We start from the raw sequence: 16,184 nt of genomic DNA, 5'->3' as shown, positions 1-16,184 counted from the left end.
CCTGGGAGCGCCTGCCCGGCCCCAGTCGGAGCAGCAGCTGTGGCCACAGGTCTCTCCTAACACCCTAAGGAGCCTGGCATTTCTCCAAGCATGTCACCGCCAACATCTGGGGAGCCCCACACAGCTCTGAGCTCCCGTTGGCCCTGCTTTACAGCCGGGGAAACGAAGGCTGGGCATGGCCACTCAGCCTGAAGGAGGAGAGCTCAGGCTCCATAAAGTTCCATGACAGCCCAGCTGATGGTGGGTGAGGTGAAAAGTCCCTGGGGGAAGGGCGGACCTTTCCTGCAGGAGTCTTGAGGTGGGGAGGGGTCCCCGGCCCAAACCCTACCCAATTCCCGGGCTGAGAAAAAGCAACGGATTTCGAGTCATGAGGTCAAACCAAGTATCTGTCATCTATTAGTGGTGCGATCTAGGAAAAGTCACTTTATCTCTCTGAGCCTGTCACTTACTCAGTAAAATGGAAGTATTAAATAGTAGCGCATACCTCCTTAGGGCTGTGACGAGGAGAAGGCAGGTTTACGTATTTGCAGAGTGCTGCACTGGAGGACGTGATCCTTGTACTGCCTGCCTAACACTTGTAAATGTACATTTTGTGGCGTACCTTCCGTGGGCCAGTCCCTGTGCTTGGCGCTCATCGAATCCTCATGGCACACCAGTCTGGGTCAGGAGGCAGAAAAGAGCCTGGACCTCAGCTCCTTTGGGAATTTCAGTCCTGCCTACCCAACATGACCAACAGGACCAGCAGGACTGGCTGGTCAGCACCTCCCCTCAGCCAGGCCCTCGTAGGCTGTCCCACCTGCAGGTTTCTGCTCAAATGGGTCTTTCTTTCAATTTAATTAATTAATTAATTATTTTGAAACAGAGTCTCACTCTGTTGCATAGGCTGAAGTGCAGTGGTGCGATCTCGGGTCACTGAAACTTCCGCCTCCCGGGTTCAAGCGATTCTCTTCCCTCAGCCTTGCGGGTAGCTGGGATTACAGGTGCCCCCCATCCCCCGAACCACACCCGGCTAATTTTTGTATTTCTTTACTAGGGACGCGGTTTCGCCATGTTGGCCAGGCTGGTCTCAGACTCCCGACCTCAAGTGATCCGCCCTACTTGACCTCCCAAAGTGTTGGGATTACAGGCGTGAGCCACTGCACCCGGCCTTCAAATGGGTCCTTCTTTCTGAAATACTTTTTTTTCTTTTTTGAGACAAGGTCTTGCTCTGTTGTCCAGGCTGGAGTGCAGTGGTGAGATCATGGCTCACTGCAGCCTCAACCTCCTGGGCTCAAGTCATTCTCTGCCTCAGCCTCCCGAGTAGCTGGGACTACAGACATGAATCTCACATCCGGCTAACTTTTTAATTTTTTGTAAACGTGGGGGTCACACTATGTTGCCTATGCTGGTCTGGAACTCTTGGACTTCGGCCTCCCAACTTGCTGAACTACAGGTGTGAGCCACCAGAAAGGGCTGAAATCCTTTTTTCCCCCTTAACTTCTTATTTTCAAACTATGGACTCATAAGAAGTTGCCAAAATAGTGAAGAGAAATCCTGTGTACCCATCAGTCAGCTTCCCCTAGTGGTGACATATCATGACATGGATTTAAATTCAGCATTAGCCACCAACCTGGGACAAAATACATAACTTTCTGAGCCTCAGTTTCTCCACCCATAAAAAAGGGGTGATTGTCCTGGTGTTGTCAGGGTGGAACAGCATATGCATAGCTGGTGCTTGGAGAACATTAAGTCCCTGGTAATGGGTGGTGGTTGCAGCTGTCACTGGATTGCGCCTGTTGCCACACCTATCCCAGGGTGGTGCTGGTGTGTCTTACCACAACAGTATAAACTGTTCAAGGGCAAACCTTCATGTCCTATGGCAGTGCCAGCACAGGGCCTGGTACTCAGCAGGTACTGAATGAATATGAAAATATGGAGCCTAGGCCGGGCACAGTGGCTCACGCCTGTAATCCCAGCACTTTGGGAGGCTGAGGCGGGCGGGTGGATCACCTGAGGTCAGGAATTCAAGACCAGCCTTGCCAAAATGGTGAAACCCCGTCTCTACTAAAAATACAAAAAAATTAGCTGGGCATGGTGGTAGATGCCTGTGGTCCCCTTACTCGGGAGGCTGAGGCAGGAGAATCACTTGAACCTGGGAGGCGGAGGTTGCAGTGAGCTGAGATCGCACCATTGCACTCCAGCTTGGGTAACAGACTGAGACTCTGTCTCAAAAAGAAAAAAAAAAAGAAAACAAAACAAAATATGGAGCCTGCTGCCCAGCAAGCTCTCCCCTGGCTCATGGTGCCTCTTTAATTTTGCCTTCCTCCTGGCCCCAAGGTGCAGGGCAACCCCCAGGCAAACCCCATGAGGGCGTGCTATGATGAGGGAGGCAGCCACACTTGACCCCATCTGTTGCTAAGAAGACTTCCAGGGTCCCTAGGACCTCAGAGGTCCCTCAGGGCTGTTCCTAGATTCAGTGGTGAGGCTGCAAGGCTAGGAGTTTGCATTTAGGGGAGAAACCCTATACTAGAATAGAGCCCACAGGACAGCCGGCTGGAAACAAGCCAGGCAACTCCCACACAATGGAAAAAGCACCAGCCTGCTGGCTGGGAGACCCAAGCTCAAGTCCTGACAAGTCTCTTAGCCTCGCTAAACCTCAGTTTCCTCATCTATAAACTGAGGTCGCCATGTGGGTGATGGAGCTCATTGTGCAAACAGCACTACGTTAACCACCGAGTCCTGTATTCACATAGGCAAGGGATTATCTTTGGTCTTGCTGTAGAGCACTTATAAGCTAACATTTCTGAACACTGCATTTTGTTCGGCTATTTTTAGATGCATCATCTACATTAACTTATACACTTTGGTGAGTTGGGGATTTTTATCTCTAGCATGCAGGCAAAGAAACCACCCTGGGGCCATGCAGAGATGCAATTCAGAACCCGCGTCTGCCTGACTCCGGGATCCATGATTCTATACAACAGGATGCCGGCTGGGGTTGATACAGTGCCCTTCCTAGGGCTAAGTGTCTAGTGGCTGGATTTCTGCTGCATACAGCCAGATGCCCTGCTCCATAACCTGTAAAGCCTCAAGGAACATACATAAAGTACAAGCATGTTTAGGCTGGGTCCTTAGTGTTCAATTTACCCAGTTTTCCAGAAAGGAAACTAGGGCCAGAGAAAGGAAGGAACTTGACCAAGATTCCCCAGCAAGTTAGGACCAGAGCTAGTTCTCAAAGTCCATACCCACCTCACCCCTCCTCAAGGTTCCTTCTCCTCCCCAGGCTGCAAGGGGCCTAGATTCCCAGAGCGGAATCAAGGGACGTGAACTCGGGTGCCCCCCAACCTCAGGGCTCACTGGGAAAATCCAGGGACTTCTCAGGGTACTGGGGAGCCCCTGAAATGGGGGTCTCATGTCTAGGACGTAACCCCAGGCTGCAGAGCAGTCAGCGTTCCCAGGCTCAGTCTTGTCAGGGGACACCATGCCCACCCCCTTTGTCCTTTCTCTGGATCAGTGTTTTCAAAGTCTAGGGCACATACACAAAACTATGCAAAATTGATTTAGGTGGTCATTGACTTGGCATTATATACCACTATATTACATGATGAGGAAGTTATACATACTCTTTATTTCCCTTTCAGCCTTTCTAATTACAGACTTGGAGGAGGAAATCTCCCATGGGGTTAGTCTTTAAAGTCTCTCTGACATCTACAGCCCTCCCTTTTGAGGAAAGGGAAAGCAGCAAATGCATCTGGCTAGAATTTAGTAACATTGTTTTATTTCCATTATGTTTATTTTCACCATTATAATCATGATGGTGATTTATAATGAATGGCTTTCCATTTAAGGGAGTGATATATAAAGTTTCTTCTCAAATGTATTTGCATTTTAAAACATCAATTAAGAAAGAGTAGCCAGGCATGGTGTCAGGCGCCTGTAATCCCAGCTATTTGGGAGGCTGAGGTGGGAGGATCCCTTGAGCCCAGGAGTTTGAAGCTGCAGTGAGCTGCACCACTGCATTCTAGCCTGGGCGACAGAGCGAGACTCCATCTAAAAAAAAAGAGAAGAAAGAAAAAGGAGGGAAATTACGTTAAGTAAATTGTCAGGTGGATGACACTTTGGCCAACACTGGGAAGGTGGGCTGGAATAAAGTGCTCCGGGAAGAGCTACGCTGGATAACTTACCATGCTCTGAGTCTGGAGAGGGGCCAGTGCCGAGGACAGGATGGAGGGCCTGGAGGTCTTGCTAGCTGAGGAAGTAGATACAGCCTGGGGATCCCAGCCCCACCAGGGGCTGCTCAGGGCAGGCCTGAGCACATGGCATGGATGTTAAAGCTCGTGGTGTCCCATCTGTGGTCCAGGCAGGGAGAGGATGGCCACGCACCTGGGAAGTCTACACTCCAAGCTCCTGTCCTAAAGGACAGTTGGGGCCACTTGTTTATTCCTGCTTGCCCCAGGGAGAAGTCTGATTCCTTAACTCAGAATCTAACAGCTGGGTGCCGAATTTAATTCTTGAGTGTTCTATAAATATAATAAATAAAGCCTTAATAAATGTGGTCTGAATGAGGAGGGCCATGGGCAGCATTTCTCACTCATTCTAGATCCCTCTGTAAAGTTCGAGCTCCAGCACCCTAGGAGCTACCCCGTTCCATGGCCCCAATACAGTGAAGGCCACGTTAACTGTCATCAGTCATTGACCTGTGGCCAGAGAGCCAAGCTAAGCCAGGAGAAAGATGCAGAAGCCTGTCATAAATTATTTATGTATCTATGAGATGAAGTCTTGCCAGGCAGGAAGAATGTGAAAAGAGGTCAGAATAGAAAAGTAAACATGTGTGTTTAATTCAGTCCAATCAAACGATAAGGCCAGATGCACGGCAGATGTAGGGGATTAGGTTTGTATAACTTAGATTCAGAGTTCATAGGTCAAGGAGCCAGCCCAGTTAGAGCGCACGGACTATCAAAAAGGGCACAAGCGCATCCATCAGCAACACAGGGGAACCATATCTTACATTTTGGCAAAACAACAAAAACGCCGACCTCAACTCAGTCCACTGAGATGGAAAAACTTCAACCTGCTTGGCACAACCCAAGTTACCTGCAATGGCGCCATTGTTTCCTCCTTGGTAAGTGGCTTTTAAACCCAGGAAGATTAGAATTTAGAAAATAGAGATGATTAAATAAACAAACACTCATAGTATATATCCATTGGTGTTAAATGTAAGTTGGGTCAAGTTCCGTGAGTTGTATAAAGTCGTATATTTGTGATATTTAAAAACATTTGGCCGTTGAGTTCCTCATGAATGTGAGCAGGTAATTGACTTCGGTTCAATTTTGAAGTAGAAAATTTAAGAGAATTTGACAATATCTGTAAACATTAGAATATTTAAGAGAACTTGATATTCGCTTTAATAACTCAGAAACAGAAAGTCAAACACCACATTCTCACTTATAAGTAGGAGCCAAACAACGTGTACACACGGACATACAGAATGGAGTAACAGACATCAGAGACTCCAAAAGGTGGGAAGATGGGAGGGGAGTGAGGAATGAAAATTACTTATTGGGTACAATGTACAATACTCCAGTGCTGGGTACACTACAATCCCAGACTTCACCACTACGTAATATATCCGTGTAACAAAACTGCACTTCTACCCTCACATCTATAAAAATTTTAAAAATAACTTAATATTAACTTCACTTATGCAGTTTTTTAGTTCTAAAAGCGTTTTCTAAAATTCTTGGGAACATTTTGTTTCATGCTCTATAAAATATGGAATTCATCATATTTATAAATGTGCTTAGAATATCAAAAGCAGTGTTATCCAATATAAATATGATGCAAGTTATGCATGTAATTTTAAATATTCCAGGACAACCCTCCCCCTACTTTTTTATTGAGACAGGGTCTCCTTCATCGCCCAGACTGGAGTGCAGTGGCACAATAATGGCTCATTCATTGCAGCCTCAAACTCCCGGGCTCAAACCATCCTCCTACCTCAGCCTTCCAAGTAGCTGGGACAACAGGCTTGTACCACCACTTCAGGCTAATTTTTGTATTTTTTGGAGATACGGGCTTTTGCCATGTTTCCCTGGCTGGTCTTGAACTCCTAGGTTCAAGCGATCTTCCTGCCTTGGCTTCCCAAAGTGCTGGGATTACAGGTGTGAACTACCACACCAGACCAGAAACCCCATTTTTAAAAAGTAAAAAGGAATATGTAAACTTAATTGTGATAATAGAATTCATTTAGCCCATCATATCAAAAATATTATAAGTTCGACATATAAATCACATAAAATTTGTTGAAATATTTTACATTCTTTCTTGAAACTCATCTTCAAAGCCTGTTGTATATTTTACACTTTATACATCTCAATTTGGACTATCACATTTTAAATGCGTGATTGTAGGGGCTACCCTATGGAACAGCACAGAACCAAGGGAGTTTGATTAGCTACATTTGTAAGGGTATTTATTATTTAAGGATGCTAGGTCTGTTCAACTTCATTTGCTCAAATATTAAAGGCCCATCGAAAATCATTAATCAAAATTACAGGGCTTATAAAATAAAATATGATTAGTATGTTGAACTCACAGGTTAAGAAAAAACAAATTATTAAAAAATCGTTAATTAAAGAATTACTATTTTTTTCAAAAGTAGCCACAAACAGCCTTTTCATACACAAAGGCAGCCCTCGAGGACCTCGCCAGCCAGAGCACAGCTGGCATTAGAGTCACGGAGCTCAGCACTGCCCTGGCGGGAAAGGCCTGGGGCTTTGTTACTGCGTCATAGTGTCAGATCTGGACAAAAGCTTTCTTATAGATTGTCTGAACAGAGCACCCCCCTTCCACTGACAAGAAAACATGGCTGGAGAAGAAAAGAAGCACAGTCAATGGTGAATTAGAGACAGGACCAGGGCAGAACCTGGGGTCTCATGATGCCACCCCAACCTCCCCTGTCTAGGGCTCCTAATTCATTCTCTCTGTTCCTTCATCCTTAGTTGGCTGATCAGGAAACTGAGGCAGAGAACTGGAGGCTTGAATCTCTAAGCAACAGAAACCAGCAACACAAACCAAGCCAGGCCCAGAACCCGGGCCACCTGGGCAGAGGCCCAGGAGATAGGGCCTCGTGCTAGGGTTAGAAAGGGAAGAAGGAGGCTGGGCACAGTGGCTCACTCCTGTAATCCCAGCACTTTGGGAGGCTGAGGTGGGTGGATCACGAGGTCAGGAGATTGAGACCATCCTGGCCAACATGGCGAAACCACGTCTCTACTAAAAATACAAAAATTAGCTGGGTGTCGTGGCGCGTGCCTGTCATCCCAGCTACTCAAGCCTGGCAACAGAGTGAGACTCTGTCTTAAAAAATAAAAGGGGGAAGAAGGAGAGGGGAGGTCTGCCCGAGCACAGCAAGGTTTCAGCCAGGTCTGCCAGGGCAAAGGAGGGCAGGATTCCACCTGCCTGTGGTCCCAGGGCAGAGCCAGGCAGCCCCACCCTGAAATAGTTCTTGGGGTAAAGGCCTGAAACTTCCACACGCACTTCATTATCCCAGCTCCATTTCCTCCCTCTTTGCCATCATTTTTCTTTCTCCTTCTTTTTCTCCTTGGAGGTCCTAGTCTCCTTTCCCCAATATGGTCGGCCCAACACAAACTCCCCACAAGCAGATGTGGGTCAACCTTGCCCTCTGAGGTCAGGTTCTGCTAGCGTTTGGGCCTGCTGAGCTGGACACAGAGGAAGAAAAGCTCAGGGAGGCCTGGAGTGTAGGAGCTCAGTGTCCCTTGCATCAGCCCCGGAGAGGGGCAAGGGGCTGCTTGAAGGTGCAGTCTTCCTCCTGCCTGGAGAGGCCATATTTTTCAGCAGTAGGACATACATCCCTGGCAACCCTCAGGAGAGTTTACAGAAGCCGCGTTTAATGCTCTGAAATTGCAGAGTGAGGAAATTATTCCCTGCCCACGGTGTTTTCAGTCCTTCTGCAAAGTCAAGAAGAAAATAGCTGCTAGAGCTAGGAGGCCATCTCCTCTCCCCTCCTCATCACCCCTTTCACAGAGAGGATGAGCTCTTGGTCTTCACGATCTTTTCACTTTTTGCTAAAGCGTAATAGAAATTGGGTTTTGCCACCATTTGTTTTTATGTTTCCCTTTACCTTTCACTTATGGCAAATGATATTGATTTTCCACTTATAATAGTGATGTAAAGTTTCCTTTCAAAACTGAGCTTGCATTGATAACAACAAGTGAGTCAAGTAAATATCAACACAGTTTCAAAACCATAAAGTGGATGACAGTACTGGGAAGGAGCAGGTCGGGCAAGAGCTGCCAGGGTGGGACAGACTGAATCGAAGGAACTTGGAGGCTCCAGGACTACTTTGTTTGACCTCCCTGAGCTCTGCCCAGGTCTCTGGGTTCCCACCTCTCCTGTGGGCACCATTCAAAGCCAGTTCTCCTGGCTGGCTGCTGGGCCAGCTGCCAGGCTCGGACGCCAAGGGCACCAATGCCTAGCTCAGCCCCTGGCCCTCATTCCCACTGGGAAGCTGAGAAGGAGCTGGTCTGAAGCCCTGGGTCAGGGAAGATCTTTTGGACCCAACTTTACTCCTGAGCCTGTGGCTGGGCTTCATGGGGAAGAGGAAAGGGGGCCACTCTCGGACAGTCTGTTTCAGCTCAGGGGCAGAAGGCAGCCGAAATCCCAGAGCTGCTGCTCCGGAAATTCCTGGTAGAGTTAGCAGGGCAAAGCTACGTGCACAGAGCTGAAGGCAAACAAACTCCAGCTCCCAGAGCCTAATGGCTTTCCCTGAACCAGTATGAGGCCACAGGCTTGGAACACATGCCTGGAGATCAAGGCAGAGAGGAGAGCACCCCCTGCCCAGAGTCTCCCGACATGTACCCAGTCCTCCAAGCCAGCTCGATGCCCCCTCCTGACTGGGTCTTCCTGGGTCTCCTCCATCACAAAATGAAAGCACTTGGCTCCCTGGCTGCAGGGTGGACCCAGACTCCCCTAGCCCAGAATTCTGTTTCCACACCAGTCTCCCCAAACTCCAAAATGTGAGAGCTCGATGGGGTCAGGATCTCTTGCATCTCCAGGCCTCTGCCCAGCTCTGGCCAGCTTGGACCCTGCACTCAACAGGGGCCAGCAAGTATCTGGGGAGCACAGTCTAGTGCCCCAAACCTTCTGGCCATCTGATTCCCTGGCCCAGGTGGCCAGGTGCCTTGCCACTTGGGGGCAGCTTGAGACGTGGGGGTGGCCTTCATGCTCGCTTATGCCCTAGACTACCCCAGCTGGTTGTGCTGAGGCCATCAGCGCCTGGCTGTCCAGAACTCTCCCTGGCTTCCCTGAATCCTGTTTCGGGCGGTGCTCTCCTGTGATTGGCCTAAGCCTGCTGGACCCCAAGCCTCAGCTTCGGCGTTGGAAGTACCACCATCAGTGGTCCTGCCTCTCTGGAAGGTGAACGGTTCCTTCTTAAGAGTTGGCAAGAAATAGGAAATGGGGGAGTTCCTGAGCTTAAGGATGGGAGGGGCACCTCCCTCCTCACACCCTGGGGACCCATTGGTAAGGCACAAAGCATGCTTCCCACATTCTATCACTCCAGGAGGCTTCCAGGCACAGCCCCGGCCCCTCGAGGGGCTCCTGTGTCCTCTCCTAGCCCCAGATGCTGGACCTCCCTGGTACCTGAGTGAAGTCTTGGCTAAAAGATCCTAGAAAAGTGACCACAAGGAAACAACCAGAAAGGGGACTGAGAGGGCCGGACCCGGCTCCTCCAGCACCAGTGGCAGGAGATGAGGGAAGGGGGCCTACCTGAGAGGGCTGCCGTCAGCAATCCAGTGATCCCGAAGAAAAGCCACATGTCTGGAGCTGTCTCTGGCTGCTACGCGTGGCTGCCTGTGGGAAGCACCATCTTGGGGCCGGGAGGTGGACACGGCCGTTGTGCGCCCCTGGCGCAGGTCTGCTCTGCCCTTTGCTGTTCCTGTTCCTGTGTCTCTCTCTGCTCTCTCCTCTCCGACACGCATGCGATCAAACCCAACCTGTGAGTGTCTCACGCCTGCTTGTTCTGCTTGTGGTTTTGGTCTGCAGGAAGCTGGGCTGCTGTTACAGGGGCTGGTGGGGAGAGCCCCAGCTGCCTGTGCTGGGAGCCCACCCATCCAGGCTGCACCCCAAGAGTCACGGAGCCAGACACACGCATGCACACGCATCCATGCAGACACACTTCCCCGAGGATCTTCTAAGAAGAAGGGAAGTGGAGGAGCCATGCCTCATTTCTGGTGGCCCAGAAGAAAAATTTGATAACGTAGTAGCTGCTCAATCAGTACATATTGGAAGAGGGAGTGAATGACCCATTGCCTGTCCCGGTCCGTGTACTTTGGCTCTCTTGGATTAAATCCTGAGTTTTATCGTAACCTTAGGTGCAATGGTGGTTGGGAAGGAGGGTGTGGTCTTGAAGCACTTTTGGAGATAAGAGCCTAAATCTCCCCTCAGAGAAATACAAATTGGGAAGGGCCTGAGAGATGGCCATCCCACAAGTTCTTCTACAGGGAAGGGTGCCAAGGCCTTGTGGGAGCCGCCCCCTCAGATGGCACAGTGGGGCCAGCTATCCCATCTCCAGGTACCAGACTGGGCATGCCTCTGTGGGAGTCAGGCATGGGAGCTGGGTCTACAAGGCTGAGCAGGATTTTGACAAACAGCAATCATGGGAGGCCTCTGGGCCAGAAGGAATAGCAGGAGCGAAAGGCTGAAGGAAGGAAGCCCAGGGCTGCCTGAGAAACCCCGAGTTGCCCCATTGCACTGCAGCAGACTGACGCTATAGGAAGAAGGCAGGGGCCAAGCCTGTTTAATTCCCATGGTACTCCCTGTGGAGCATATGGTAGGAGGTGAATAAATGTTTCTTGAATGAGAAAAGGAATAGATAATTTGGTTGTCCAAGCAGGACCCTGGAAGTGGTCAAATCCAGAAGGGGTTTGGTTCCAAATCCTGGCCCTGTCTCAATTGGTCCCATCCCAGGTCCACCTCTCCTGGCCCTCCACTTCCTGCATCCTTGCTTGTCTTCATTTCCCCAACATGTAGAATGGGGAGCGGTCCTCCTCCATTGGGTTCGGTCCTAAAGGTGGGTGTATGCATTTGATGCGGCAAGTATTAGAGCCACAGGGAACCAGGCGCCCCCAGAGTGAGACTCCTCCCAGTCCTGCCCCAACGCCGGCACCTGCTGCTGCTGCCCTCTGGTGGAAGTCACTGGCAGCACAGGTTTGCATGGGTGCCTCGAGCTCCCAGATGCAATTCCATTCATTTAGAGAGACTTGGTGTGCAGAACTCTGGACAGGACTCTGTGGAAGCGAAAGAGAGGAAACCATATTCCTGCCCTCAAGGAGGTTGGAGTTCACACACACACAAGTGACCAAACCACAGGCCAAGGTAGGACACACATAATGTGAGGTCTCCTGGTCCTAAGAGGAACCTGTTTGAAATGGGCCGGGAAGGATGGCTAGACTCCATTTCTGACAATATGGTAGACAGCAGATGCTGAAGAATTCTCCTAATACAAAACACCACAAAAATATTGTAAACCATCTTTTAAAATGTGTAGATGAGGTGGTGAGAAATGAAGAAAATCATCAGACATCAAAAACGACAATAAGCCTGGGCAACATGATGAAACCCTCTCTCTGCAAAAGGTGCAAAAAATTAGCCAGGTTTGGTGGCGCACACCTGCAGTCTCAGCTACTCAGGAGGCTGAGGTGGGAGGATCGCTTAAGCCCAGGAGATCAAGACTGCAATGAGCCAAGATTGCACCGCTGTACTCCAGCCTGGGCAACAGAGTGAGACCCTGTATATGTTAATATATAAAGACAGCAAAAATCCAAAGAGATCACAGCCAGCAGAGAAGTATCTGTTGATCCAGTTGACCAAGAGCTTCAGTCTTATGAACATGGACAAAAGTTAAAGCTGAGAAACAAAATCGAAGTGAAAAACAAAATCCAAAATTTCTGCCTTAAACAAAGAGCACTGAAATACAACATCCACAGTGGAGAACTCAGAGAGAAAAATTCCTTAAAGTGAGCTGACACAGAGCTTGCCCAACTCAGCATGGACTCTGAGTGGGAGAAAAATAAACGTCAACCCCGAATGCCCCTCACCACAAGTCTACCCATTAATAGGCCTGGAGGTGAAACTCATGGTGACTTTGTGGCAAAAACAACCACACAAAAACAAACAAACAAAAAGATAACATAAGAATTTAAAGTAAGGTAAATAATAGCTCCTTAGGCCCTTGGCAGAAAGAAGTGATAAAAATCTTCTCTGGAGTAACTCATCCTATATTCATGACTCAAAGAAATCCCACAGAAAAACTTCCATGGAACATCAGTTCACATGTTTGTAAAACAGAAAAATCGTAAAACACAGGACACAATGTGCTTTAGGTGAGAGGGGCACCAAGTAATAAACTAAACATGCAGACCTTTGAACACATCTTAGATGTTGGAATTACAGTATATACAATGTAAAATAAGGATGTTTCATATGCTTCAAGAATTAAAAGTTGGTAATTGAAAGTATAGATAAGGAACAAGAGACTATTTAAAGTGACCAGGAAGATTGAGGGAAAAAAAGCAAGCAGTTACGTAAAAACATAATTTTTGAAAATAGAAGCCCAGTGTACAGATTAAACAGTAGATTAAAGCTCAGCACTTTGGGAAGCTAAGGCAGGCTGATGGCTTGAGGCCAGGAGTTCAAGACTAGCCTGGCTAACACAGTGAAACCCTGTCTCTATTAAAAATACAAAAATTAGCCAGGTGAGGTGGCACATGCCTGTAATCCCAGCTACTCAGGAGGCTGTAGCACGAGAATTGCTTGAACCCAGGAGGCAGAGATTGCAGTGAGTCGAGATTGTGCCACTGCACTCCAGCCTGGGTGAGAGAGTGAGACTCTGTCTCAAAAATAAATAAATAAATACATACATAAAAATAAACAGCAGATTAATATGGCTGAAGAGACAACTACTGGGGTGAACAACAGATTTGAAGAATTTACCCAGGATGGAGCACAGGAGGACAAAGTGGTGGAAAATATGAAAGAGGCTAAGAGACATAGACAAGGAACAAGGATTTAAATATGTTTAATTAGAGTTCTAGAAGAAAATGGAAAATTTCTAGACTTGATGAAAGACACAATCCGCAGATTCTGGAAGCTTCCCCAACCCAAGCATGATAAATAAAAAGAAATCTACACCAAACATTTTTGGTAGCAAAACTGCTGATCACTAGACAGAAGATGGATGAATGATGAAGTAGATGGGCAGCTAATATGTCAATACCAACAACTAAAGCCAGAAGGCGATGGAACAACATCTCAAAGTACTAATAAAAAAATAACTGTCAACCTTGACTATCTTTCAAGTATAAGGTTTAAAAGACACATTTTCAGATGAAAATTGAGAGCATTTATAGCTCACAGACTCTCACCTAAGGGAATTCTAAAGAATGTTCTTCAAAAACAAGAAAAATAATCTCAGAAAAAAAAGTCTAAGATTCAAGTAAGAGTGGTGAGCAAAGAAATATGTAAACACAGAAGTGGATTTAATAAGCACTGATAGCATAAAATAATTACAAAAATGTCCACTTTGTGGAGTTAGAAAAAAATGAAATAGGCTGGACATGGTGGCTCATGCCTGTAATCCCAGCACTTTGGGAGGCTGAGGTGGTTGGATCACTTGAGGTCATGAGTTTGAGAACAGCTTGGCCAAAATGGCTAAACCCCATCTCTACTAAAAATACAAAAATTAGCCAGGCGTGGTGGCTCGCATCTGTAGTCCCAGCTATGCTGGAGGCTGAGGCAGGAGAATCGCTTGAAACTGGGAGGTGGAGGTTGCAGCGAGCCAAGACTGCACCATTGCACTCCAGCCTGGGCAACAGAGCGAGACTCTGTCTCAAAAAAAAAAAATTAAAAAAAGAAAAAAAATGAGATAAAACTAAAGAACCATAAAACAATAACAAATTGGTGAGGCGTGATCAGAGTGGGAAAGGTCTATTATTTGGTGGCAGGGCAAAATATTGACTAGCTTTGACCTTGTTCAATTAAACATGCATGTTAAACTAGTTGAACAATAAAATGGAACTTGTTGGGGAGAGAAGCCTGCTGTAAAGCCAAAGAGGGCAGGAAATGAAAAGAAAGAAATGAAAGGGAGAATAGGACAAACAGAAGGGTTGGTAGGTTTCAGCAGGTAGCTCAGGTGTAGGGTGGCGGGAAGGGTGCTCTTGACAGGACACAGGGTAAGTAGAGGCAAGACAGCATGATGTGAGTGTTGCTGGGGCTGGATTGACATGATACACCCCAGGCAGCCCATGTTTCACAGACTCGAAGTTTCAAAAATGGAGCTGAAAGGTGCACCCAGCTGGGTGTCCAAATCAATGAGCTCATTTTTATTCAGAACTGTTGGAGCAGGACCTTGTGAACTCAATTTGCAAGGGACACCCAGTGGCTCTGCACCCTGTGGAGAACTCAGGAGTTTTTCATCCAGACTGTATCTCTCTCCTGACCTTGACCCAGCACATTGGAATAAGCAACATTACTGAGGGAAGCCCGACTCTCCCACCAGAAGGAAGAGAGGACCTAGAACTGAAAGGCTGCCACCCTTATGTGGCACATGGGAAAGCTTAATGCTGATGGGTACTTAGTGAGCACTTCCTATTGTGCCAGACACTTTACATGGAACCTTAACCCTCAGTTCTCACTACAACTCAACCAAGTAGATTGTGTCCTTAGCACAGCCTTGCAGATAATGACACTGAAGTTAGAGAGGTAGTTTGCTCAAGATCCCACAACTAAGAAGTAGTAGGGGTAGGCTCTGAACTCAGGTCTGTTTGGATGAAGACCCTGGGCTCTTAACCACACGGATGGGTTGTGGTAGAAGCATAAAGGCTTTGGCTGAAACATGGCACCACGGGCAGGAAGGGCTCTGGTTCTATGAGACTCTAAATTTTGGACCAGCCCTGCTCCTGGGCCAAGCCAAACCCACTCCTTAGTCTCTTGAATCCTGAAATTTCTCAGTCCTGACCACAGTCTCCAAACCAGCTACAGCCAAACCTTGTGTTTCCTGAGGCCCAGAATTTTCTACCATGTTCTAAATATTTAGCATCTAAATGTACATACATTAGCTCTAATCACTTAGTCACTCATTCAACACAACTTTATCTGTGTTCTAGGTGCTGGGGACACTACACGGACCAAAACAGACAAATATCCCTGTTTTTACAGAGCTTATATTTTAGTGGGAGAGAAACATAATCAACAATAGACATAATAAATAGGTTATATGGAAAAAAAGAAACAGAGCTGTGTAAGAGAGGCTAGGAGTGCTGAACAGGGGTTACAATTGTAAATGGGTAGTAGCTTAACTTAGCCTCTTCCCCCTCAAATGGAGCCTGGAACAAGGGCTTGTTTGAGACAGGTTATTTGGGAATGCGATCCGAGGGAACAGGTTGAGGAACAAAGAGAAGAGAAATAGGAAAAGAAGGAAAGTCAATAAAAGGATGCCTCATTGATTTGGCCACACTATGGACAACTAGTATTCCATCTCAGACTTCTGAAATGGTTCTCATAACTATCTGTCCATGTGTGGTCTCCATTCCTACCACCCATTGCACCAGCACTGATGTGGCCAATGGAGAGAAGCTGGCTAATGTCCTCTTGATAGTCGTAGGCCTCCCTGTGGTAGAGCTTCTCTACTGGACATTAACATACATCGTGTCCATCCACATGCCTCTACCCCAGATATCCTTGCCTCTGATTTTCCAGTCTTGTTCCTTCCAGACCTCTGCCCAGGAGTCCATGTATATCCATACCTCCACTTGTTTCCATATACAGTCCACGAATGACCAAAGGTACTATCCCATCTCTGCCTACTGCCAGTATTTCCCTTTACCATTGTTCTTCAGAGCCACCTCTGAGTGAGGCTATAGTATAGCTTCTGTCCATTTCTGGCTAGTAACAACCGATTGTGCTGCCCCATTTGTGAACCAGGTCTGAAGTTTTCCACTTCTATCAGAAAGAGCTTTCTCAAGGCCATAGATGTGAGTTAAAAGAGAAATATGGGGCCGGGCGTGGGGGCTCACACCTGTCATCCCAGCACTTTGGGAGGCCGAGGCGGGTGGATCATGAGGTCAGGAGTTCGAGATCAGCCTGGGCAAGATGGTGAAACCCCGTCTCTACTAAAAATACAAAAAAAA

The 16,184-nt window shown here is 47.6% G+C and overlaps 1 protein-coding gene across 2 annotated transcripts in view; it reads right to left on the bottom strand.

Moving 5' to 3' along the window:
* The window catches only part of CD6 (CD6 molecule), a 47,503-nt gene extending 37,503 nt beyond the window's left edge, over positions 1-10,000 (bottom strand). Inside the window, exon 1 of one of the 2 annotated variants that reach the window (XM_031016447.3) lies at positions 9,766-10,000. In XM_031016447.3, the coding sequence (XP_030872307.1) occupies positions 9,766-9,814 (49 nt within the window). In that variant the 5' untranslated portion in view covers positions 9,815-10,000. The remainder of the gene's footprint in view (positions 1-9,765) is intronic. The other variant, XM_055354237.2, reaches the window with a different exon arrangement.
* Between the last annotated feature and the right edge of the window lie 6,184 nt (positions 10,001-16,184).

Source organism: Gorilla gorilla, chromosome 9, assembly GCF_029281585.2.
Source record: "Gorilla gorilla gorilla isolate KB3781 chromosome 9, NHGRI_mGorGor1-v2.1_pri, whole genome shotgun sequence".
NCBI lineage: Eukaryota > Metazoa > Chordata > Mammalia > Primates > Hominidae > Gorilla > Gorilla gorilla.
This window is presented reverse-complemented; position numbering and strand designations above follow the sequence as displayed.